This window comes from Ambystoma mexicanum, chromosome 5q (genome assembly GCF_040938575.1).
Source record: "Ambystoma mexicanum isolate Mex_15411 chromosome 5q, UKY_AmexF1_1, whole genome shotgun sequence".
NCBI lineage: Eukaryota > Metazoa > Chordata > Amphibia > Caudata > Ambystomatidae > Ambystoma > Ambystoma mexicanum.
The window spans coordinates 1,193,804,849-1,193,831,235 of NC_090933.1; the positions used below are offsets into that span (position 1 = coordinate 1,193,804,849).

At 48.1% G+C, this 26,387-nt stretch overlaps 1 protein-coding gene across 3 annotated transcripts in view; it reads right to left on the bottom strand.

Annotated features, from left to right (window-relative positions):
- The window catches only part of AGO2 (argonaute RISC catalytic component 2), a 1,138,923-nt gene that overhangs the window by 839,931 nt on the left and 272,605 nt on the right, over positions 1–26,387 (bottom strand). For all 3 annotated transcript variants that reach the window (XM_069621684.1, XM_069621685.1, XM_069621683.1), the window contains exon 4: positions 1,961–2,142. In XM_069621684.1, coding sequence (XP_069477785.1) covers positions 1,961–2,142 — 182 coding nt within the window. The remainder of the gene's footprint in view (positions 1–1,960; positions 2,143–26,387) is intronic.

The following is a 26,387-nucleotide window of genomic DNA, read 5'->3' on the forward strand; positions in this document are numbered from 1 at the left end:
GTCTGTAGCTTGCTCTTCTCAGTTGAGACTTGTAGTAGCTGCTTTGCTAGAGGTGTCAGCTCTACCCTTCACAAGTGTAACAGCTTGTGACCCTAAAGTGATTTTTCTTCAACAAACTAATTTTGTGCAAGATTTGTATTATCTAAGAAGTGCCTCAGCTCCATATACTTTGCTCCAATTGACCTTGGCTGTCCTGGCTCCCTGCAGACTCTTCTATTCCATTTGCCTTTGGTACTTACTGTCCCTCATAGGTGATACATTTGTTTTAAACTAATATTGCTGGGATGATTCTTTTATCTAGACTTCATTGGACGATTTAAAGTGCTCACATGCTCAGAGAACCTGTTTAACCGTTTTCCTTACTTTAACCTTTCCCTCTACAAAGCTCAGAATTTACAGTGTACTAGTGATATGTAAATGCAATTACTGTCTAAGTTAGTGAAGTCACCTCAGGGCGTAGGAAGTCTGTAAGAAGCACCTCTAAAGAGTATCTACTAGCTTTGTGTTGCAAGTATTTTAAAGTGTATTTGATTGCTATATATATTGACCTTTTGAAAGCATGCCAATTTAAAAACGACTGTTAAGCAAATAAATAATTATTTATAAACAGAAACCTTGAGTGTAAGTGTTACTTGGCTACTAGTATTGGTGCATTTCATTGGTACAGCTCACAGTTACCACTCTTGAGATGTCTGGCTGCTCAGTCACACTACCAACTTGTGTAGTACAGACCCATACCAATAGGTGGGTTACCAAATACCAAGAGGACAAGGGTTGTGTAGTCTCCCACAGGGTTACTACATCAATTCTTGCCTAACATGAATTATTTCACAATTCTTGGTGTTGGCAACACTTGTTGCACAAGCCCTCCAAAAGCTAGAAAAGCATTTTACTCGCCAGTAAACTCTTTGGACATCGTTTTGGAACAATCTTCATATCCACAAGGCCCCTCCCCTTCATTCCTCGCCCCATCCAATCCCCATACCCTCCCCACCACCCCAACTCCTAAAACTATTGGCAACTTTGTGACCTTCTGGGTAGAAGGCCCCATTCAACTTAGGGTTGGGCTTCATAAGGGTTGTAATTCCTGTTAACTGTTGATGCTATTACCAATTACATACCTTCCCCTTCCGGTATTGTGGGGGTGAAATGATTATTCTGCACTGACTTACTGTGACTGTATATATGTTTTATATTAATATTGTGTGATATTACCTGTTCTGGGCCGTCTTTATAGTGTTTCTTGGCCAAAGATAGAGTATGTTATACTTACTGTATGTGTAATCCTGGATTGCTTCACTTTGTGGACTGATTGTGGATCCCTTGCCCCACTCACTCCAGACTTCGCTTTGACCACTCTCCATGAAACATTGATTGGTTTGGCTAGAGCTGATACAGTGGGTTGCACAGATTATGTAGAAGATAATCAAGTTTGCACCCATAATCCTGAGCAACACTAGGCCTCTTAGGGGGAACATCAGAGGTGAACCCTGATAAAGCCATGTTTGTGGACTCATTCAGGGAAAGGATTTGTAAAAAAAGAGTCATGAAAGTACTTCGACTCTCTAACAAGTTGGAAGTTTGATGTTCACCACTAATGCCCTATGGAAAGGAGTTTCTTTATTACTTTGAGAACTGAAAATGTAGTAGCATGCAAAGGATCAGTGCAAACTAACACCTTATCTGTGAGTGAAGAAGCAGACAGCAACATGAAAAACTTCACTGTCCCATCTGTTCAGACATTTGTGAATTAATTTCCAAATCCTCAAATTGAGGTAATATTTAAAGGTTGATATGAGATTTAGACAAGCCCTTCTTAATAGTTTAATGTTTGTCAATTAAACCTGATGTACTTCTCAAGCCTCCCCAGACTACACCCAAATAGGTTGATTGATCATCACTCCAAAAATATTTCATAATCACATTAATGGAAGTTGTACAAGAGTTAATTTCCACTTACCTCATAGAGGGTAAATGTCTCATCACTACATCTAATGCCTGGATAGTTTCAAAAGGGACACTGGGTAATCGCCCGGAGAGTGCATCATGCAAAGCCTGCAAACTCACGCAGGCCATCCATTTTATAGCGACTTTAAAAATCCTGTCTTTCCCCTCTCCTGGCAATGTCACCTCCAACTCCACCTGCAACAATGCGACAACAGGACAAGATGATTCTTACTGCTTCGAGAATAAACATTTCAAGAAAAAGCATGCACCCACACATTTATTGCACTTTAAAAGCCAGGAAAATGCACAAAATTAATACTGGCTCAGGAATTCCAAAAAGTCTGGGAAGGGTGTTGAACAACACTGCCATTGCTCAGGTGCATCTTCATAGGTTATTTTATTAAGTTGCAAAGTTACATCATGTGTATCATTAAGTTGTTTAGGGGAGGACCCATTGGCACCAACCACACAGGCACCATCTCTCAAACTGACCAGCTATGGAACTCTGGGTTAGGTATTGATTGTCCAATTCATAACACACACCTCCTATACATGACATCAAACCATACAGTTGTACACTCACATGCTCAGACAGAAATATTTAAGACAGGTACAACAGTGAAAAATCATTAGAACCTTCGGCACATTAGTTATGGCCCATTTGCTTTTTAATGAGCTTTTAGGATTCACAGATTGCTGAAACAAAGCACCCGGGTGCAGGACAATAAGACCAGAGACCCCAAGTAAAGCAGAACTTTGGGTCATTGAAGAAATACAACTGCCTTGCTTACAGTCAGTGTGACAAGTTAATCACATGACTGACTTGCAGAGGACATCAAGATCAATGAGACACTGGAAGACAACTTACTTTAAACCTTTGGCTTGAATGCACATGAATAGTTGGAGTGCATGTTTCATAGAGGACAACTACTTCAATCCAGATTGTTAAGGATTACTTTTAGTAATGATTAAAATCTCAAAGATTGAGAAAGGAACAATCCCTGTTGTTATGGAAATCTATTCTACCGTCAGTAAGAAAGAAGGCTACAGCTATGCATCTTCAGCTCTCACTTTGCAGCTTGTACTTCACTGTTAAAATGTTCTTGAAACACTACAAGGGCATCAACTGTCTGCATGTCCAATGATATCCCATATGGTGATGGCTAGAAATATTAAATAGGCAGCTTTTAAATAGTTTTTACCCAAATTCTCAAAAGTATGTGCTCGTGAAACTCTTGCAGAATCCCATCTGCCCCTTCCAAAAGCACCATCCAGTGTAGGAGCTGCAATAACATACCATTATACAAAAAACAGTCACATGTTGATAACTAGTTTAATCACAGCATGAGCCAGTTACATTCACATGCCAAGGATAAGTACCAATTTGTATTTTCTTCATTGTAGCACAGGGTTTGAAGTTAAAAAAAATTGGTGCCACCATCAGCTGCGAATGATACAACCATTAAACTAGTTGCAGGGAATGGGGGGTAAAAACACCAGACATAAAATGTATGCCACCCCTCAAGGTAGGTAAAGGGGACAGAGCAACAAGACTCAACTCCCATGTAGGGTTTATTAGGTCGACACAAGGGACGTGGCCAGCAGCCATGCAGTGAGGCAGCAACAACGTGACCTCCGGCTTCATCCCGCGAATAAGACCCTTTATTGGGTCCGTTTTTTAAAAAGAACACTGGAATCTTGTGCGTATGCCGGTCAGGGGTACCCACAGGCACATAGCCATGGTGCCCCGACCAGGCACCCGTGGTCCCAGACCAGGCGGCCACGGCACCAGGAGTACCGAAAGAGCAAACAGGATGGCGGTCGCTAGCGTGACGCACCAGCAGCGTGGACCGTACCTGTGCAGAGATCGTAAAGTGGAGGTTGCTGATCAAACGCGCTGAGGGTGAGAAGAAGCTGTCCTGAACCTCGGGGCCAAGACCGCACCAGCAGCGGGGGCCGTGGCTGAGTGGGGACCTGAGAGTGGTGGTCACTGCTCCGACTTGCGGCGGGAGAGTGGTAGCCGTGCTGAGCCTCTGAACTGAGCCCGCAGGCGAGACACCCCCAGGAGTGAGGGACAATGTTATGTGGGGACCTCAGAGCCCTCAAACACAGCGAAGAGTGAGACCGGAACCCCGGAGGTTGATGGCAGGTGAGAGGCAGCCCAAGTGCAGAACCGGGATTCTGCTAAGTGCAGAGTGGGGAGGCCGGGATAGGGGAGCGTCCTGCCCAACAGGGAGCAATCAAAGAGGCAACCCCACCAAGACCACAGCGCTGCCGCAACACGGACTGAACGGAGCCCGGTTGTCTACATCATAAGCTTTGTGAAGAGGATGTGCACAGCGAGTGCGCACTAAAACAAACTAGAGGCAAGCACTGGTTCCCTGCTAAATTGAAAGTGCTACACAACGGAAGATCCTACTTCTTCGAGACCACCGCTGAAGATGAAAAGGGTATACCCATGCACACGTGATCATCAACTGTGGATGCCACTATGGGGCCTGGGCCTGCTACTGAGATCCCCCACTGTGAGCAAGACGACGAGACCCGACATGTCCAATGTATCGGGAGAAGCGGAGGAACCAACGCAGGAACAAGCTGCCAGACTGCTGCACAACGAGCAACCCCCACAAAGTTAACCAAATCTTTGATGCCAGCTGTAAGTCATTGCGCTGCTGCACATTGGGTCCTGCAATGTAGGACGGTGCAGGAAAAGTGGCCAAGCCTGAGCGAGGGAGGCGGGGCTGGATGTTTGTTTACAGTTAAAGTTAAAAAGTTTGTTGAAAGTAGAAGTTGGGGCGAGGGAATGCATCCTATACAACAAGCAGACTCAGGTCCACCCACAGATCGCAGGTACACATGAAAGAGGCAGTGGGGTGGGATAACAGAACCATCTCACACCATACGGCCAAGCGGGGAGAATTATGGGGAGGAAACCTTGACAGCAAGAATTTGGGGTAGGAAGGAAGTAAACATTAAGTTACACAGGAAGGGAGGTACTGAATATGTTAACTAGGAAGCACAGGCCCAGAGACACTGCAATTGCACACCCTGAAGGCACAAACATAGTTACAAGGAATGTGAGGGGGACTTAACTATGTGAAACGGTTAAGAGTGTACACGTGGCTCAACAAGACCAGAGTGAAAGTTGCATTCCTACAGGAAAACACTAGTCAAAGGACAAACAGTCCACAATAGCGAGGAAATGGGGCAGTAAAGCATATAGCTGGACACACTCCACTTACACCAGAGATGTACTGACATGGATTTCCCCCAATTTCCCCCTTCAGCTACTAGAACTTAAAAGAGATGAAGAGGGTAGGCTGGTGATTGTACATGGCCTACCTGAAAATATTGAAGTGTGTCTTGTAAATACATATGCCCCAAACCAAGATGCTACTAGGTTCTTCAAAACATTAGGGCCCCAATTAACAATACAGTGGAGCGACTTACATATGGGGCGGGGATTTCAATTGTACACTCCAACTTATACTCGATGGGTCAGACACTACATTTAAGAAACCGACCCAACCAGTGAAAACTTTGCAAACCCTCATGAACCAACTCTGCCTGGCAGATATTTGGAGAGATGACAGGTTACTCTAATTTCTCAGCGCCACATGGTACACATACACAAATAGATTACGTGTTCACAGAAACTCTAGATGAATTGATGAGATGAATAAGAGTTAAAGGCAAGAACTCTCTCAGACAACGCGTTGGCGGCACGTAAACACGAGGACGCAAGTACCAACATGGCACCTGCGTACTGAAGCCCTACAGGAAAGGGAATTCCAAAATCATCTATCAGGCGTACTTGAGGAATACTTCCAGCTCAACATGGGAAGTGTAGACAGGAATGGCACTTTGTGGGACGCCTTTAAAGTAGTGGTGCGAAGCCCACCGATTGGGGAAATGGGAGGCCTAAGAATGGTAGTAATAAGGGAATTGTCAGACATACAAGATGACATAGCAAGGGAAGGAAAAAGCAGCAGGTCTAGTGGGGAGGAATCATTAGAAGTGATAGCACTGAGCCTGAAATGCAATGCCATCTGGGAAAAGCTAGGGAAACTAGACTATACAAAATACACAAACTGCACGCTGAAGGAGAAACCTGGCAGGCTACTTGCCTGGCTTACCAAGCGTGAGACCCAAAGAGATGCGATAAACGCAATTCGGAATGGAAATGGGGAGATTGTTGGGACACAGGAAGACAAACAAGGTTTTCTCCAAATTTTAAGAGAACTGTACGTGCCGGTACGGAGCGCAGACAAGAGAAACTTGCCCGAGACCTTGGCACAAATAGATTTGCCAAGACTAACAGGGGAACAGGCAGCGTTCTGGACAACCCACTAACATTAGAAGAATTAGAAGCAGTGACAGGGGATCTCCCGATGGCTAAAACCCTGGGCCCTGACAGACTCCCGGGAGAATTTTATAAAAAAATACAAAGAACTATTAGCACCCAGACTTGGTGGTCTACGAGGAAGCATACTAAAGAGGTATATTGCCAGACAACATGCGCGAATCGCTAATCATACCAATCCTGAAACAAGTGAAGCAACCACTAGATTGCGGATCATACATACCCCTTTCCATGATCAATAAAGATAGTAAAATACTCACGGCGACCCAAGCCAACAAACTGAAACTGGTTATAAAGACACTAGTACATACAGACCAGACAGGCCACCACATCAAAGATCAAACTAACCATGAGCCAGGAGATAGCGCGGTAGCCTCCCTGGATCGGTGAAAGCTTTTGATTCAGTACGATGGGGCAGGCTGCACCTGGTGCTAGCATATTTCAGAATAGGTCCCACGTTCTTGAGATCGATCAAGTTGATCTATAAGAAACTCCAAGCCAGAGTCAAAACAGGCAGACAGATCCCAAAGAAATGGGCGCTACACAGAAGTACAAAGCAGGGCTGCCCACCGTCGTCACTTCTTTATATACTGGCCTTAGAATCCCTGGCAGCCTTCCTCAGGAAGGAATACGCCGATGCAGTGATAAATATTAACACCACTACCCACTTGATCTCCCTATATGCAGACGACATGCTCTTGTAAATCATCCAACCGGAAGAAAATCTACCCCACCTGCTAGAATTCATAGCGGAATTTGCTGAAATGCCAGGCATCAGTATCAATAGAGAGATGTTCAGCTTATTCCACTTAGCAGCACTTGGAGAGCGGAGGCCAGAACAACTCCCTGAACTAGGACTCAAATGGATGCGCAGTGCCTTTTGTTATCTAGGAATTAACATAAATCATGATCCCGCTGAGTTGCATCGAAATATACTGGTGACACTCCAAAGGGTCAAGACTTCCGTGACTTTCTGGAAAACACTGCCCCTGGGGATACCAAGTAGAGCAGCACTGCAGAAAATGATAGTGAAACCATTTAGTAGTTGGGGGGAGCACTAACATACCCTACGAGATACCTAAACAATTCTTCCAACAACTGAAGACCATTAGAGAATTCCTGTAGGGAGGAGGTAGGAACAAAATAGCCTTAAGCACAATACAAAGGCACTACCACCAGGGAGGAATACAATTACCACAGTTCGAATTATATTATCTAGCAGGCCAATTACAGTTTGTCGTAAATTGGCTGGGAGACAAGCCCTCCCAAGATGCAATACTGTGTCAATATTATTTAAAAGAATGTGGACAAGCAAAACCCCGAGCCCAAAGACCCCCTCACTCATCGCATTAGGTCTCGCCTTGTGGAAAAGAACATGGAAGATCTGAAAAAACCCAGACTTTGCTCAATAAATGTCCTCCTGGGAGACCTTACAGGAAATAACTCGTGAAAACTGGGTACATTCCGTAGGCACTGGGAAACCAAAGGGATCACCCATATAGGCAACCTATGGAATGGACGACAATCTGTTAAGTTTAAGGAGATGGCAGACCATGACATACATAAGCCAATTTATGTTATATAACATGACCAAGACGTTGAACAATAGATGTCCAGAGCTAAAACGGGGAGGGGGAACCAGCGAAGTGATGGACACCCGGTTTGATGTGGGGGGGGGGGGGGGGGACTATACAGTGTCCAAATTATATGAACTGCTCTTACACAATTACAACACCAAGAAACTAACTGCACGCAACAAAAGGGAAAACTAACAGCACAGAGCCTTGACCGATGCAGAGTGGAAAATGGCACTACAGTATATTAAAAAGGTCTCCAGGAACGCTAGATTCCAATTAACAGTTATACGTAACGTAAAGAGCATACCCAACACCGGATAGAGTAACCAGAATGGGTGGAGAAGAGCAGAAATGTCGATGATGTGCCATAGCAAATGCATACATGTTGTAGGTTTTGGTCCGGCCCGATCGAGAAATTCTGGGAGGAGATCAGAAAGATGGTGGTTGCAGGAGGCATCAAACAACATGAGTGGCCACCAGAATACTATCTACAGGGATTATTCCCGAAAGGCAACAGACATGCGCATCTAGCCAAAATTAAAGAACTGATGTGCATCCTGGCAAAGCACAGGATTGCAATAGCTTAGAAATCTGAAACAGGCCCAATGATCGAAGCATGGGGGACAGACTTAGGATGCTGGTTGAGTCAACAGTATAACACAATGCACTGCAAAAAGGTCTACATGAGAATAATGTCGGGCTGGAGCCCTGGAATACCTTGGTACAAACAAGGTTTACCCCCAACTCATTGATCTGAGTGACTCTGGTGACAGAGGCTATATCATGGACATCCCCTGACGAAAATGTGAAAGCGAGACCAGTCAGGTCAACACAACTGGGAAGGACAAACAGGGGACGGCCGCGCCCCTCACTTGCAAGATACCCCTAGACCTGCCCCCACGCGGATACCCACATAGGATAAGACATTGACCCCGAAAGTGCTCTGAATCGCTATAATATACTGTGTAAAGCACTCGCCTATTGCATGCATGACTGTTTTGTTGTTTACTGGTTGTACCTGAAAATCAATACTTTTTTTAAAGTAGGTCGTCACATACAATTGGTGCACACACACAGCTATAGAAAATACACCACACTGATGGAGAAAAATATACTTTGACAAATAAAAATACCCGGTCAAATGTGTTGCAATGAGGCCTGCACAATAAGGTAGTGTCCTAAAGACAACCAGCTCCTAGTATATGTGGAAGGCCCTGGGCCTGGTTGACAGTATCCAATACATATAGTAGGGATAGGAGAAATAGGGAATCACATTAATTAGGATAGAATATGCTGCATTTCCCAAAGGTCTATAACCATGCAATCATTTAAACTCCAAGGGCATTACAGACGTATTAATGCACAGTCACATAATGCATCACAGCCATAGAGAAAATGAAACCATAGCCAAATGCTTCCATGAATTCTTTTGTTTTGATCAACAGTTACCTACCTTCGGAGAAAACTGCTGCAGCCCCCTGATAACCAAGTGAATAAATGGTTGTTTTCCATGGGAGCAGGTTTCAGGATTCGGTTGCCAGGGATTTGATTCCTGGGCCAATGATGTCCCAGTGACACAGAAAGGGAGCAAAGGCAGTGTTGGGCAATAATTTCATCTCAGTAATAAATCTTCCTGACCTTTGTCAACCCTGGGGCTTTTGCTGGACCTTTACGATAATTTCTCCCTTATTCCTATGTTAGTGGGAATCTTTTTTTCCCTCTCAGCTAGCCCTTTCCTCTCTTTATGGGTGACTTTTTATGTCTCTCCATAGTGTGTGATTGGATTTAATGTCCTATAACTGGACTGGCCGTAAAGTACTAAGGCACCATACAGCATTTTAAATACAGTGGCCTTTCATTGATCTTATTTCTTGGGTGAGTTACTCTTCCAAGAAGTAACGTAGGATTCCCATCCCCTTTACATTGCTTTTAGTAAGCCAAGACACCCGAACTAAGGTGGAGTGCTGGGGGATACAATGCAATCCCTTTCTTAGTTACCTGGTAACATTTTTGTTACAAATGCATGTTTACTTTAATAGCTGGTGGCTGTGAAACTACTTTTATGACTTTTAGTCACTACGCGCAGGCTGTCAAACTAGCCTCGGTAATGCACAAGAGGGCTACCATTCTGTTAGAATGGTTGGTTCTTTTTTCGCCATTTCTTGTTTGCTTGTTTCCTAGGCCGTCTTCTGCCATTCTAGGTGGAAACGACCTCGGTTGAAGTTTTGTCTTCGGCAGGAATCCTCCAGAGTGTCTGAGAAGGCAGGAGGCGAGGGAGGATTCCAAAGCTCTGCAGCCCTTCGTCTTTCACCTTGCCTGAAAGGAACCAGTTCCCACTAAGAGGCTGGCTGTCCTGATTGGATAGCCAGAACGCTCTTTTCTGTAAACTTCGGAGAGTTTGCAGAAGTTGTGCTGCAGTTCCTGATAAATACTTTGAACGTGGAAGCTGCTGACAAGTCGACCACTGGAGCTAGAGGAAGATGAAGAAAAGACGTCCAACGATTTCCAGCAACTGGAGAGCCTGCTGTGTAACCGGACCTTGATACAGCGCATCCTTACAATCGATCTGGGGGTCCTGAATGCGACGACCCCTACCAAGAGGCTGGTGAGATCCACTAGTCTCAAGATGACCTGCAAACAACAAGTTACTCTCTTACCTGGTAACGTTCTTTCCATGGGATCGTCAGACGACGTATTCCATATCTATGACAGTAATCAACACAGCTGTGCTGCTTCGGAAAATCTTTCGGCGTCTGCGTCCTGTAAAGATTACGTCGATACGCTGTCCTCGAGGGCCTCCGTCGAGCCAACATCACTGGATGTTACAAGTAGGACACACGACACGCATAGCCTCAGCTGTAGTTTTTTCCCCCAGAACGTGTGGCACCAAACCACTGCCAATAGGACCACAGAAAGCCTTGCAGAAACGTAAGCTGCAATCGCATAAGAAATTCTGTAGCAGGGCAGGTAGGGAGGGAGCGATATGGAATACGTCGTCGGACCATCCCATCGAAAGAACGTTACCAGGTAAGAGTAACTTGTTCTCTGAGGGGATTGGGTCCTCCGAGGTATTCCATATCAATGACAGAATCCTAAAGCAGTACCAACGTATGGAGGAGGGAAAAGAATTTAGAAAATAGAAATTTAGAATGCCCAATCAAATTACAGAATGAAGGACCACCTTGCCAAAGGACAGATCCTGCCCATGGCCAGAATCGAGGGAGTAGTGACGTACAAAAGTATGGATCGAAGCCCAAGTGGCTGCATCACAGATGTTACGAATAGGAACACCCCTATGCATGGCGGTAGAGGCAGCCATACCCCTAGTAGAATGGGCCCGTAAGCCTACCGGAGGGTCCTTACCCTTCAAGCGTTAACATTCAGAAATTGCCAAGATAATCCATAAATCTGCTTAGTCACAGCTTGTCCCAAACGCCTTTCAGCGTAACCAATAAAGAGCTGATCATCCACTCTGACCCGGGACAAGCGAGAAATGTAGAAACTTAAAGCTCTCCTAGGATCCAACCTATGGAGCCTCTCCTCTTCCTTACCAGTATGTGGAGGAGGATAAAATGCCGGAAGAAAAACCTTCTGGCTCAAATTTAATTCCAACACCACCTTCGGAAGAAAGGAAGGTCAAACTCTAAGGACAACCCTGTCCTTATAAAACACAGTGAAGGGTGGCTTAACTGAAAGTGCCTGCAACTCACTCTGCAAGCGGAAGTGACCGCAACTAAAAACACAGTTTTAAGGGTTAATAGCCTCAAAGGACAAGAATGTAAGGGCTCAAACGAGGAATTTCAGAACAAGGTTCAAATCCCAACCAGGCACCTGGAAAGGTGCCGGCGGAAACACATTAGTGAGTCCTTTGAGAAACTGAGAAATTAAAGGAATTTTGAAATAAGAACACTCGTCAGACGAGCGCTTAAATATAGATAGTGCTGCCAGGTAACCTTTAACAGTACCCACTTGCAGGCTCCTGTGGGCCAACGAAAGCAAAAAAGACAGAACGACAGGAATGTCACAGGAAAAGGGATCCACATTCTTCACCCTGCACCAGTCGCAGAACTTTCTCCAACGGCACAAACTTGTTGCCGGCCGTCTGGCCAAAAGCAACACCTCCATCACGTCTTCAGGGAGGTCCCAATCCTTGTACCTCAACCTTTCAGAAGCCAAGCGTGAAGGTTGAGGGTCCTGACCTCTGGATGGAGAACCTGACTCCCCCTCCCGTGAGAGCAGGTCGTCTCGGTAGGGAAGACGACGCGGAGGGCAGATGGACAAGTCGAGAAGGTCCGGGTATCACGTCTTCCGGGCCCATGCCGGAGCAATGAGGATCATCCGAGTACCGAACCTCCGTAACCTCTGCAGCACTTGCGGGAGGACGGGGACTGGAGGAAACGCATACAGCAGTGGGAAGGACCACTCCTCCACAAACGCGTCTCCTAAGGCTACTCTTGGAGGAAATTCCCGGAAGCAGAACCTTTCGCACTTCCGGTTGACACTGGAGGCGAAGAGATCCACTTGAGGGGTCCCCCAAAGGGCAAAGATCTCCAGGAGAATCTCCTGAGCCAACACCTACTCATGAGAGATCGCGCTCTGCCTACTCAGAGCATCCACAGCCTCGGTTTCGGCTCCAGCCATATGAACTGCTGAGATTGAAATTTCCTAATGGATGGCCCAGAACCAGAGCTGCATCGCCTCCCTGCATAGAGGAAGTGACCCTCCCCCCCCCACTTTTTGTTGAGTTAGTGCAGGGCCACTGTGTTGTCCATCAGAATCAGGCCATTCTTTCCTCGCACAGTCGGCAGAAAAGCCTTCAGGGCAAGCCTGACGGCCCTCAGATCCAACAGATTGATATGGAGTCTGGACTCCGACGGAGAACGACCACTTACTGTCAACTCGTTGGCATGAGCCCCCCATCCCGTGAGGGATGTGTCCGTCACGATCGTCACCTCCGGCCAGGGTAGCCAAAATGGAGCCCCCCTCATCAGATTCCCTTCGACGGCCCACCACAGAAGGTCCTGGGTGACCGAGGGAGGCACATGAACGGGGTCTGACATCCTGTCGGAGGACTGACCACTGCATCTGGAGAGCCCATTGCAGAGATCTCATCCGAAACCTGGCCTCTGACACCAGAAGAATGCAGGATGCCATAAGGCCGAGCAACCTCAAGAACTCAGACGCTGGGAGACTCTGGGCATGTTGAAACTTGTGCACCATCTGCTGAATGTGATGAGCCCTCACCTGGGGAGGAAAACACTGCCCCAGGGACGTGTCGAGCACTGCTCCGATGTACTGGAGCCGCTGAGTTGGCGTCAAGTGGGACTTCTTTAAGTTGAGGGAGAAGCCCAGCTTGTGAAGGGAGTGGCAGGTGACGGACAGATGATCCAGGACTTGCTCGGGAGAGGACGCCCTGATCAACCAATCGTCCAGGTAGGGGGTAGACGTGAATCCCCCCTTTCCGGAGATACGCTGCCACCACCACCATGAGCTTGGTGAAGACCCTCGGGGCGGAGGTCAATCCGAACAGCAAAACCCGAAACTGAAAGTGCAAGTCGCCAACCGCGAACCCCCGGTACTTCTTGTGCTTCGGATAGATCGGCACATGAAAATAAGCATCCTTGATGTCTAGAGACACCAACCAGTCCTGAAGTTGAAGGGCCTGGAGGACTTGAGAAAGAGTAACCATCATGAACGTGTCCTTCCTGAGGAGCTTGTTCAAACCGTGCAAGTCCATGATGGGTTTCAATCCCCCGTCTTTTTCTAAATCAAAAAATAAGGGGATTACATCCCTTGTTCCTCTCCGCTACAGGCACCGGTTCTATGGCGCTTTTCTCCAGCAGGGATTGTATATCCTGCGCAAGGAGCGGATCCGGACTCTGCAAAGAGAGATTCCCTGGTGGATTGTCGTGAGGCCTCTGCCGGAAAGGAAGACAGTAGCTGTGGGCTATGATCTCCAGAACCCACACATCTGAAGAAATGGCACGCCACTCTACAAGATGCTGCGCCAGCCTTCCCCCAAGGGGCGAACCATGGGACATGGCCTCATGACTGAGCTGAAGCGGCTGCGGTAGTGCTGGAGGGCAAAGAGGCAACTGCCGAGTGGCCTTGGCACCTCAGGACCCGGTTTTCCACCTCTGGCACTCCTACGGTGCCCCCTTTGACTAGCAGCTCCTCTCGATTTACTAAAGGACGAGTAATAGCGAAAGTAACCTCCCCTCCATAGCTGTCTCCTAGGACGAAAAGGCAAGGTTGGCGAACTGCAGCGCTCAACGACTTTGCTGCAGCTTTGGAGGTCTGCAACCTCTCAAGGCTCTCGTCAGCCTTGCTGCTAAAAAGATGTTCACCATCAAAGGGCATGTTGAGGATCCCAGCTTGCACATCAGGAGCAAACCCAGACTTCCGCAACCACGCAAACCTGCGTATTACGGTGCTCGCCGCCATGGACTGGCTGACGCAATCAACCATGTCCAGACCCGACTGAACGGATTCACACATGGCATCCATCCCGTTCCTCCCCTTCGGGAATATGATCAGCCGCTAAGGAGATACAGTTCCACAGAGTGTGCGTGAAACGAGACAAGGCACAAACGGAGTTGGCAGCCTGACGCGCCATACCCCCAGAAGAAAACACCTTTGCCCAGCCGTCAAAATGTTTGTCATCCCTACGGGTACGACGCCTGCTTTGCGGGGGCCGTAGCCGCCTGCACCACCAAACTCTCTGGAGCAGGGTGTGTGGTCAAGTAGCAGGTGTCGCCACTGGCTGGGCAATACTTTTTCGGCAAGGACTTGCTCACAGCCGGGACACTCTCTGGAGAAGTCCAAACCGCAGCCACCCTTCTCTGCAAGGCCATATGGAATGGCAGCACCGGGTCAGTTGGTGGACCTTGGTTGAGGTCATCAATCAGGTCATCCTGCTGAAAATACCCAGGGGATGCGGGGGGGGGGGCAGACCACCCCAGGTAATCCGTGACCTACGACATCAGGTGCCAGTATGTGGACTCGGCATGAGTACCAGGCTCAGACCTACCAAACTCCACCTCCGGAGAGAGTTGTCTCGACCACTGGCGTCGTGCAATGACTGACGCAGGTCCTCAAGTTGGCTATGACCAGAAAGGAGGCCATCAGGAACCTCTGCAGGAACCTCACCTTCCTCAGACCCCTCATCCACCTCAGAAATATAATCCAGACATGTTTAGCCTTGGCCCGAGCCTTTCTGGGGGGTTCCACCGTGCCACAGGGTACCTCCTACAAAGCCGCCTCGAAAGGCGTTCAGGGCATCGCTGGAGTCGGCGTCAACGTAGGGTGTGGCACAGACAGCTTCGACGGCGTCAACACAGGCTTCGAGGGCGGAGCCCCGAGCGTGTCTCTACAGCCTGGGCGCCGATGGCATCGACAACTTCCTCGGAGGCGGAGCCTCGAGAGTTCGCCGACGACCTCGGCACTGCAGGTGTCGATGTCTTCTTCGAAGACTTCACAGGTTCTCTCGGTCTCGAGGGCGTCGAGGACCGGGACCTGGAACGGGCATGTCTAGAGCGAACATCCTTGTCCGTGCCGGGACCTCGAAGGCGCCCGGTGGTCCCGCCGACTGCTCGAACCTGAAGGTGTACGAGCAGTGTCTCTAGAACGGTCACGGCCGGCGTCTTTCGACGGCGCGGACGGACCAGAGCCCTGCGACTGGAAACTCGCCAACATCTCCTTCCGGAAGGAATCCCATTCCTCAGGAGTGGAATGCTTGTTGGGACAAGCACCCGCCGACGGGCGGAGTCCTCGGACGAGGACGGAAGGCGACCTGTGACAGCGCTTTCTGGAGTGCCTTGAAGAGGCGGAGGAATGGCGGGACCGATTCCCAGACCGAGAACCCCCAGACTCGCCCCTCGAATCATCCGTCGAAAGACCAGTGGAATGCGACTTCCGGGGCTTGGCCACCTTACCGACAGACAGCTTCTTACACTCCCGCAAGGCCTTCGATGTGAGCGATTGGCAGTCGACACAGTCATCCGTATCGCGATCCTTCCCGAGGCACCAGAAGCAAGCGTTGTGTGTGTCCGTCAGCGACATCTTGGACCCGCACACCCGACACTTCTTAAAACCAGACCGCAGGGTGGAAGAAGCCGAAGACATCATACAATATCGCACGGAAGAAACAGGTTCGAAGAACTGAAAGAACAGGATTCAGTAGAACCGAGGCGCGCCGAGATCTCCGAAGCGAACACGTTTGTGGAAAAGACGGAACTGAGGCTACGGGCGTCGTGCGTCCTACTGATAACATCTAGTGACGTTGGCTCGACGGAGGCCCTCGAGGACAGCATATCGACGTCAGACGCAGGAGCCGAAAGATATTCCGAAGCAGCACAGCTGTGGTGATTACTGTCATAGATATGGAATACGTCGGAGGACCCAATCCCCTCGAAACAAGCCATACCTCAAGTGCTGTGACCTTCCTATGCTGCAAAACGCCAATACCAGGAGACCTCAAGCCTAAGTGCAGTGCATGGTCTTCCGAAGTCCGAATCCCTCCAAAACTTTTGTCAACTCCTGCTGCCCCTCCAGAAGCGATTTGACTCCCTGAAGTCCCTTCACCAGAGTGCAGGACCAAGAGACTGAAGAGAATCTGACCAGCAATATTTGTTCTTCATTTGACTCCTGTAAGAAAGATGCACAAAACCACAGAGCTGCGACAAAGCATCAAGAGTCCTTTGCTGGAAGCCTCCTCTGGCGACGGCAGCTGCAAGTTCCCATCCAGTGTCCGGTTCTTTCGTCTCCAGACCAAGAACCCCGGGACCGGGTCCTGTGCTGCTGCATCCTGAAGGCAATCACTCTGAAGCTCTTCTCTACTAGGGTATTGTGCTGGCTTGAGTAATACTTACCCTAAGTCTTGTACGAATCCTCTGAGGCTGAGTGGGCGATTTGTATGGTTGGGAGTTTGCCCATACCAAATGTCCAGGCCTAATGCTAGAATGCATATAGGGTGTCTTCTGTGAAATCCCTGAACACTTCTAACTAACTCTGGAGCCAATACTTGCTTGTTGAAAATATTCCCTCTTCTACCTCAGAGAACTCATGCAATAGACTAGGGAAATACTTTCTATGATAAGGATTCTGTCTTGAAAAGTATAACAAGCGTAATGGAACTTATTTGTGAATGAGTTAGTGTAACGGGATCTCTGCAACAGAAATGTAACAAGGTGTCTAAAAACACTTACCTGTGAGTTACATTCTGCCCCTCTAAAAAGAATATCATTCTCTTTAAATGGTGGTCACCCTCCCACCCCCTTCTAAACATTAAAAAGTGTTGGTACCGTTTTGGTCTTCTTAACTGAATGAGTGGAAAAGCGTATACAGCAGGTTTACCTTACCTTGAATAACAGATTGTCATTCTTAAACTGTACTATTGGGTTTTGTTGTCCCTGAACTGCTTTACACAGATCTAAAACAGTCAGAGTGAATACTTGACCCTGGTGTCGTCAACAGTGTAGTTGCCAGTGATGGTGAGGCGTATCTGGGTGTCATCTGTGTAGTTGGTGTAGGTGACACCCATATGTCCAGCCTGTCAAAGAGGTTTTGTGAAGATATTGTAAAGGGTGGGGGAGACTAGATCCTTGTGGGACACCGCAAGTGATGGGAATGGGGTCTGCTGCAGCTGCAGGTGAAAAGACCCTCATGGTTCGGTTGGCTAAGAAGGATTGTAGCCACATGACGGCTGAAGAGGAGAAGTGGGCCACCGAAGAGAGGTCTAGAAGGCGCAGGATGGCCACTTTACCTTTGTCTTTGATGTCATCGATCTGACTTTTGAGGTCAACAAGGGCAGTTTCTGTTCCATGTTGGGGTCGAAAGCCAGACTGACGCAGCCCTAACAATTGATTGGACTCTGGGTAATCCTGAATTTGCAAGTAGGTGACTATCAAGGATTTTTAGCAGGAAGGGACCGTAGTGATATGCCTGTAATTAGTTGGAATGGCTGGGTCTAAGGATTGGTTTTTTAGGAGAGAGAGAACCCATGACTGTTTCAGATTGTTGGGTATAGAGTTAGTAGAGAAGGATAGGTTTAAAGTTTGGAGATGAAGGGGTATAGGTCCCTCGCTGCATCTTTGATGATCTGGGCAGGGCAGCTGTCCCCTTTGCAATTAGAAGGTTTGAGGGAAGCTATAATTTTTTGGACTTCGGGTACAGTAAACTTTTTCAAAGTGAAAACTGAGGTGATATTGGTGGGTGTGGTTATGCTAGGGGTGGAGGAGTTACAGTTGGAGAGTTGTCGTCGTTTGACCTCAATTTAAGTTTGTAGGCCCGTGATTTTGTTGGCGAGAGCATTTTGGATGCTAGTGCACCAGGTTTTGTCTTTCACACAGGTGTCTGTAGGTGGGTTGGCGTTTTCTAATTCCCTCAAAATGGTGAAGAGTTCTTTAGCAGAGGAGGCTGCCTTGTCTATTCTCATGTTGTAAGCTTCCTTCTTTGTATGGATTATCTCTTTTTTTGTAGTGGGAGGATGCGGTCATGAGATTGGTTTTATTTTCAGCCAATGGGGTTGTTTTCCATATGGTTTCCATTTTGGCTTTCTCTTTCCTGAGAGTTTTGAGTTCAGGAGTGTACCAAGAGTTCAGGTGCGCTCTAGGTCTGCCTTTACGAAGCTTTAGTGAGGCCACGGCGTCAATTGCGTTAGTCATAGCATCATTGTAGGTGCTGACTAGGAGGTTAAGGTCAGCAGTTGCTGGAAGCGAATTTAGGATAGGGAGAACCAGAGGTGTGAGGGTGTCTGCCGTAATGTTGTGCTTGTTTTTGGTAAGGCATGCTGGCGCGTAGGTGCACTGTTTGGGATTGGGGTTATTAGTGCTGATATTAAATGGTATGAGGAGATGGTCTGTCCATACAAGAGGTAGGGGGGCTTTGCAGGTGATGTTGCAATTGTGGGCTACGACCCAGTCAATGGTTCTGCCTTTCTGGTGGGTGGGTAGTGTGTTCACTTGAGTATAGTTGTGCTCCGATAGGGCACTAGCGAGAGAGGAGTATCGTTGGGGTCGTTGTAGCCTAGATTGAAGTCTCCTAAAATGATGTTTTCTGCAAGAGGTTTGGAGTTTTTGGCTATTAGAGAGGTGATGTCTTCCTCAAAGGTGCCTGTGGGACCTGGGGGTCTATATATTAGGTGCAGGGTGATTGTGCTCTTAGGGGTAGTTTGTATTTTGATGGTAAGATGTTCGCATGATTCTAATGGAAGGGAGGTGATAGATCTGATGTCGAGTGAGGATTTGAAGATGAATGCAACACCTCCCCCTGGAGCGTTGGGTCTATCCGCTCTAAGGATAGAGTAGTTATTGGGAACAGCAAGGGTTAGGTAGAGACCTGCTGCTTCATGTAACCATGTTTCAGTAGTGGCAAGGAGGTCAAGGTCTGCTGAGAGGATAATATCAGCAATTTCAGTGGGATGGGCCACAAGGGATCTGACATTGAGCAAGGCTCCTTTTAGAAAAGTAGTGTTTGTGCTATTTTTATTAATAGCCTTAGACAAGGGTATTATAGGCGTTTTCGTAGGTATGGTGATGGTGTGCAGTCTAGAGGCAAGTCTGTTATTGCGGGTAGAGAGATCAGGGTTGGCTGTGGGCCTGTGTTCTGGTGGTTTGGGCTGGATGGTATTGTAATCAGTGTAGTTATTATCAAAGGTCCTGGGAATGTTGAGTGGGTTGCTAGCTGGGATATCTGCTGTAACGCTGAGTTTTACAGTGTGATGTCTGTGGACAGAATGGGGGAAAGGTGGTAGGGTAGGCAGGAAAGGTGTGGGACAGGGGATGGAAATAGTTTCTTACCTGTAACTCCATTTCTCCAGCATTGGTATCTTTCATGGATTCACATGCTTAGAATATTCCCCATCAGACTGGGACCCCTCGGTACACTTATATAGCCTTTTCCAATAGGAAAACTTCCGACACTTTTGTGTCCTATCTACGTCCTTTTAGGACCCGCCTATGCATGCTCCGTAGGCCGTCCCAGTATAAGAGGCCCGCCCCCGCGGCTCCCCTTCAGATTTCGGCCCCTCCAAAGTAGGAAGGGTTAGACTTATCAAATACATTACATTCCGGGGAGGTTGGCGGCGCATGTGAATCCATGAAAGATACAAATGCTGAAGAAATGGAGTTACAGGTAAGAAACTATTCCCTTCTCCAGCATTGGATCTTTCATGGATTCACATGCTTAGAATAGATTGTATAGCAGTAACACTTGAGACGGCGGTGAGAATGTAATGTAATATACCCTCAACATACTACACAATGCATATGTACAGTAGGAATAAGTTACCTCAAATAACCTAACCCACATAAAATAAACTGTCATTAAAAGGTAGATCACATTCTCCACAGCGTCGAGCTTACCTTACTGAAACAGATGGCGCAGGACAGCTCTTCCCATCTGCACCTCATCCGCATGCTGCCTGGGAAGGCAGTAGTGGCGGGTAAACGTGTGGGCCACTGACCATGACGCAGCTTGGCATATGTCCGTCATCGGAATTCCTGCCCATAAAGCTGTTGAGGAGGACATCGATCTTGTAGTATGGGCTATAGGATGTCCTTGCAATGGCCTTCCGGCCTTAGAGTGTCAAAAACGCAATCGTCGATGAGACCCATCGAGCCAATCCTTGTTTAGAGATTGCTTTTCCTCTCGTCGACGGACCATACGCGACAAACAGTTGTCTAGTAGACCTGAATTCCTGTGTACGATGTAGGTAAACTTTCAGAGCCCTCTTAACGTCCAGGGTATGAAGAGCTTTTTCTGCTGCCGACGATGGTGTGGCGAAGAAAGTACGGAGAACCATGGACGAGTGTTTGTGATACACTGTCGGAACTTTTGGGACGAACATAGGATTAGTTGCCAGGACTACTTTGTCCTTAAAGAATCTTAGGTATGGCGGGTCTACGACCAGCGCTTACAGTTCCGAGATTCTTCTAGCTGATGTGATAGCAATCAAGAATGCCAACTTCCACGAAATGAATTTTATGTCGGACGTGGCCATAGGCTCAAAAGGTGGTTTCATTAAGCCTGCCAACACTGTGTTGAGACTCCAAGTCGGGGGGGAAACGTTTTTCCGGGGGAAAAGCTCGAAATAAACCCCTCATGAAGTGTTTTACAAGTCTGTCGCTAAATAGAGGAGACGACTGCCTTTTCCTTGTGAACCTCGAGATGGCCGCCAGGTGCACCTTTATCGATGTGAAGGATAATCCCCTCTCCGCTAAGAGGAGCGGGTAAGGTAGAACTTGTTCCGGCGTCACCGACAACGGTTGTAGGCCCTGTTGTCCCCTACACCATTCACAGAACCTCTGCCACTTATAGGAGTAGGATTTGTTTGTAGAAGGGGCTCCAGCAGCTTGCAGAATTTTTTGACAATCCTCGGAAACGTCTAAGGCACCGAACACCGAAAAGTCAGTAGTCAGGCTGTAAGGTTGAGACTGTCCGGGTCGTGATGCCACACCGTGCCCTTTTCCCTGGATAGTAGGTTCGGGGCTTTGGGAAACCCTATGGGATGTTCCAGCGACAGGTGAAGCAGGTTGGAGAACCATGGTTGCGTTGGCCAGTATGGTGTCACTAGAATGACCCGGCAATTGTATCTGCGTATCCACTGTATTGTCCTCCGTATGAGGGGGGACGGGGGAAAAGCATAGAGGAACATGTCCGTCCATGGGAAGGAGAATGCCTCCCCCTTGGAGCCCTCTTCAGGCCATCTGCTTGCGAATTGCTCGCATTTCTTGTTGTCTTTGGTCGCGAAGGCGTCCAGAGGGGGGTGACCCCATTTCTCGAACACTTTCATCAGGTGAACTGTGTCCATTTCCCACTCGTGTATCTGGGCCATGCTTCTGCTGAGTGAGTCTGCTTGGGAGTTCCTCACTCCTGGAAGGTGATGAGCCACGATGGAAATTTTGTGCTTTAATGCCCAATGCCATGTTTTCTGGGCTTCTATGGAAAGAGTTCTTGATCGCGTCCCTCCTTGTTTCCTCAGATAAAACATGGCCGTTGTATTGTCGGTCAGTATTCGTACTCGCGAGCCCCTGATGTGTGGTAGGAATGCCTTCAAGGCCCATCGTACTGCTCTGAGCTCTAACACGTTAATGGGTAGGAGTGACTCCGTTGGAGACCAGCGACCTTGCGTTTGGAGAGCACCCATGTGAGCTCCCCATCCGGTTAGGGACGCATCCGTGACTATGGTTCGCTGAAACTCCGGCTCCTGTAGGGGTACGCCGTTGTTCAGATTGTGGAAACTCTGCCACCACTGAAGGGTCCGAAGCAGCTTGTCGTCGTCGATGGTTATCTTGTCTGACCACGATCCTTGAGCCTGCGTCCATCGGTCTGCGAGGAATTCCTGGACTGGCCTCATGAATAGGCGACAGTTTTCCACCAGATGGATGCAGGATGCCATGGCCCCTAGGACCGAAACGTATTTTCTCACTGAGATCTTGATGTTTCGCCGTAGTCGGCATGCTTGTTGATTGAGTCTTGAGGTTCTGTCGAGAGAAGGTTTGACTAGTCCTAACTGGGTCTCGAACTGTGCCCCCAGGAATACCAGCGATCTCGATGGCTGCAGAGAGGATTTTTCGAAGTTTATGGCGAATCCCAGCTGTTGTAGAAGCTGCATGGTGGCTTGTAAACTTGTGTTGGTCGACCCCTTACCAGCCAGTCATCGAGGTATGGGTATACATGGTGGCCTTGCTTCCTTAGCCAGGCCGCTACAGGAGCCAGGCATTTCGTGAACGTTCTGGGGGAGGTCTTGAGCCCAAAAGGAAGAACCGTGAATTGGTAGTGAGTTCGCCCTATTACAAATCTTAGGAATTTCCTGTGTTTCCGATACATTGGAATATGGAAATACGCGTCCTGTAAATCCAGGGACGCTAGAAAATCCCCCTCTTGAACGGCGCGGATCACTTCCTGCAGAGTGAGCATCTTGAATTTCAGGCTCTTTAAAGACTTGAGATCGCGTAAATCTAAAATGGGATGCCATTTGCCGTTCGGCTTTTTTACGACGAAATATCTTGAGTAGACTCCTTGACCTCTCTGTGATGTTGGAACTAATTCTATCACGCCCTTTGCTAACATGAGTGTTACCCTCTTGTTGCAGTATCTTCAGATGGGAATGAGCGGTGAACGCAGGTGGAATTTGCGAAGGGCTGTCTTTGAATTGTGGAGTGTGCCCGTTTCTTATAGTATCCAGCACCCATTGATCCGTCGTTATTCGTTCCCATTCGTCGACATATGCTGAAACTCTTCCCCCCAGAACTGCGTGTTGTATGTCACTGCTGATCTTTATTTTGCTTGTCTCTCGACGACGACGGATATGATGGTCTTTTCCTGGAAGTCTGGAAGTTCCGGCGACGGTTTGCCGTTTGGGAGGCACGTCTGTATCCCTGGGAGGGGTAAGCTGATCTGCCAAAGGATCTGTCTCCAGATGCAGAGAATCTTCAATTACCTGAAGCCCCTCTAAAAGGGACGAAAAGACTTGTAGTTTCTGCCACTCTGGAGGGCACCCAAAGAACGTGCCGTGTCCGAGTCCTTTTTCATTCCCTTTAGGGCTTCGTCCACCTTCTCACCGAAAAGAAGGTCTCCCTCAAATGGCATATCTAAAACTTTGTATTGTACTTCTGGTCTGAAGTAGGTACACTTAATCCATGACGGTCAACGTAATACGACACCATTATTGACTTGCTTGAAGCCTGACTCCGCGAGGTCCACCGCAATGTTTATTGCGTGATTTGAGGCTTCCTCACCTTCTCGGACGAGTAACATCGCTGCCTTCCTATGCTCTTCCGGTAGATGATCAAACAACGGAGCTAGCCTGTGCCACATCTCCCTATCTTATCTGGCAACAATTGCCAGAGAGTTTGCGGCCTTTTCTGTGGTCGCTCCCACGGATAGCACTTTTTTGCCAATGGCATCTTGGCGTCTCGCTTCGTTCTCAGGAGGAGTCGCGCACTTGTGCTGGGCCTTCGCCTTCCTCGCCACTGCCGCCGACACCACCGAGTCTGGCGTTGTTTGGGAGGATAAACACTTGGGGGCAGACTCTGGAGCCTTAAACTTTTTTCCAGGCGTCCTTTCACTGCCGGTTCTGAAAACGGGTGACGCATTGTCTGCAACCCCTCTTTCCATACATGGTCTAGTATTGGCATCGAGAACACAGACCTTCTCTTACCCATGTGGTCGAACAAAAAAACAGTCCTTTTTCTGTTCTTCCTGGGACAAACCAAATTCTTTGCATGCCTTCTCCACCATAGAATGGAATGACGCAATGTCGTCCGGAGGGGACGGGTGAGCTGGGCTTCTAGGGGTTTCAAACTCCACCTCTGACTCCCAGGTTGGATCCCTGGAGGGGGTTGATGAGATATCCGACATGGCTCCCCTGTCTGACTCCGAATCTGGCAGCTCACCTTCCTCTTGTGCCAGCGCCGAGATTGACGTGCGCAGGTGCGTCGGTTGACGGGACGGGCCCGGCTCGTCGACGGGTGCCTGTGGTAGGTTTGCCTGAGGTAGTCTCTGGTCCAACGACTGTAACGACTGAAGCGTGGACAGAATTTCCAACGACAAAACAGACTGAGGATTGAGAAGAGGGGCAGATACCGGTATAACGGATCCCCTCGTCGACGACTTGTCGGCCACTCGTAGCCCTAGGTCTGCTGGGCCAGCTATTCTCTCATTCTCGTCCTCCGAGGACAGCAACACAGCCTGTTCTTGTAGTAAAGTATCCGGGGGGATCGGATCAAACATTTCAGGCCTCCAGGCCTCCTGTAGAACCCGCGTCGGCGAGGCCATCTTCGACGTCGGTGCGGTGCATGCCACCTGCGTAAGTGGCAGGATGGAGGCCGATGACTGGGCCGCCGTCGACGGTGAGTTAGCAGGTGGTTTTGGCGGTCCCCCCTTTTCCACACTTTGCTTGCTTTTACTCGACTCTCGACTCGTGGTCGATCTATGATGATCGCCCGAGGAGGATTTCCTTTCCTTTTCATGCTTTTTTGATGAAGATGATTTCTTTGACGAGGAGTCTCTCGTTGAGTGACTTCCAGACGACTCTTTTTCCGTTGGTCGAGATTTCTTTGCCGGTGGTTCCGACGAGGCAGCGGCGTGATGTTTTCGCCGATTGTGTGGAGCCTACCTCCGAAGGGGGGTACGCCCCCGCTCCATCATTCAGCCATGCCACCAGTCGTCGACTGCGGTCTTTTAGGGTTTTTTGAGAAACCCCTTTGCATGTGTCGCAGTTATCCGCCGAATGATGAGGGTGGAGGCAATATATACAATCCATATGTCTGTCCCCCTCGTAAACTTTTTTCAAGCCGCACGTCGCGCATGGGCGGAACAGCGCTTTTCCTGAAACGGATGACATTTTCTGTACTCATTCTAGTAATGCAACCTTGTACAAAATAGTAAGACAACGCGAGGAGATCCCACTACTTTGGAGACAGTTGAAATCTGAAGGGGAGCCGCGGGGGCGGGCCTCATACTGGGACGGCCTACAGAGCATGCGTAGGCGGGTCCTAAAAGGACGTAGATAGGACACAAAAGTGTCGGAAGTTTTCCTATTGGAAAAGGCTATATATGTGTACCGAGGGGTCCCAGTCTGACGATGGGGAATATTCTAAGCATGTGAATCCATGAAAGATCCAATGCTGGAGAAAGGGTGGTGTCTTGGGCAGCTGAGTTTGGCAAGTCCGTTGCTATATGAAATGTAGCTATTTCCGCTGCATGGTGTATTGTTGTTCAGGACACAAAAAGGGAACATGATGAAGATGAGCCAGGGGAGCATAATTATTGTGTACAGGGTGGTCTGGGCTGTAGAGCTAAGGAAGATGACTTCTTTAGGGCACTGTGGACTAGGTGCTGGCAGGTAGGTACAGTGGGACTCATAGGCTGAGTCAACTTAGCTATCACAATGCACGATTAGGCTAGTTCAACTTTGTAACACAATGCAGGAATAGGCTGGTTCGACTTTGTTACCTCAGTACAAGAATAGGCTAAATCAACTCTGTAATCACAATGCAGGAATAGGCTAAATGGGCTCTGCAATAATGCAGGAAAAGGCTAAATGGGCTCTGTAATCACAATGCAAGGATAGGCTAAATCGCCCTTCTGATCTAGAGTGCCTTAACTAAAAGGTTACTGTGCTAATTGTCGGTGTAAGCCACTACTAGTTAAACAGTGGAACTGTCATTACTGTCATTTTTTTTTCAACTGCTGGTGCAAGCCACTACCATTTAGGTAGTTTACTGAAATAGTTTAATAGGTTAATTACTTACCTTGAAATACACAGTGTCATTCTTAAACTGTAATTGGGTTCTCCTTTCCCTGAATTGCTTCGCGCATTCTAAAATATGTATTGCGTGTTCATACTTATTGAGTAGCTTAGGGCCCCCCAGAAAGTATACGAGTTATATTACTAGCTCTGAACTGTGCTCTACAATGTAATATGTTACAAGGTGTATACTTGTAACTGGGTTAGCTTAAGTGATTTCTGTAACTGAATGTCACTGATTGACTGA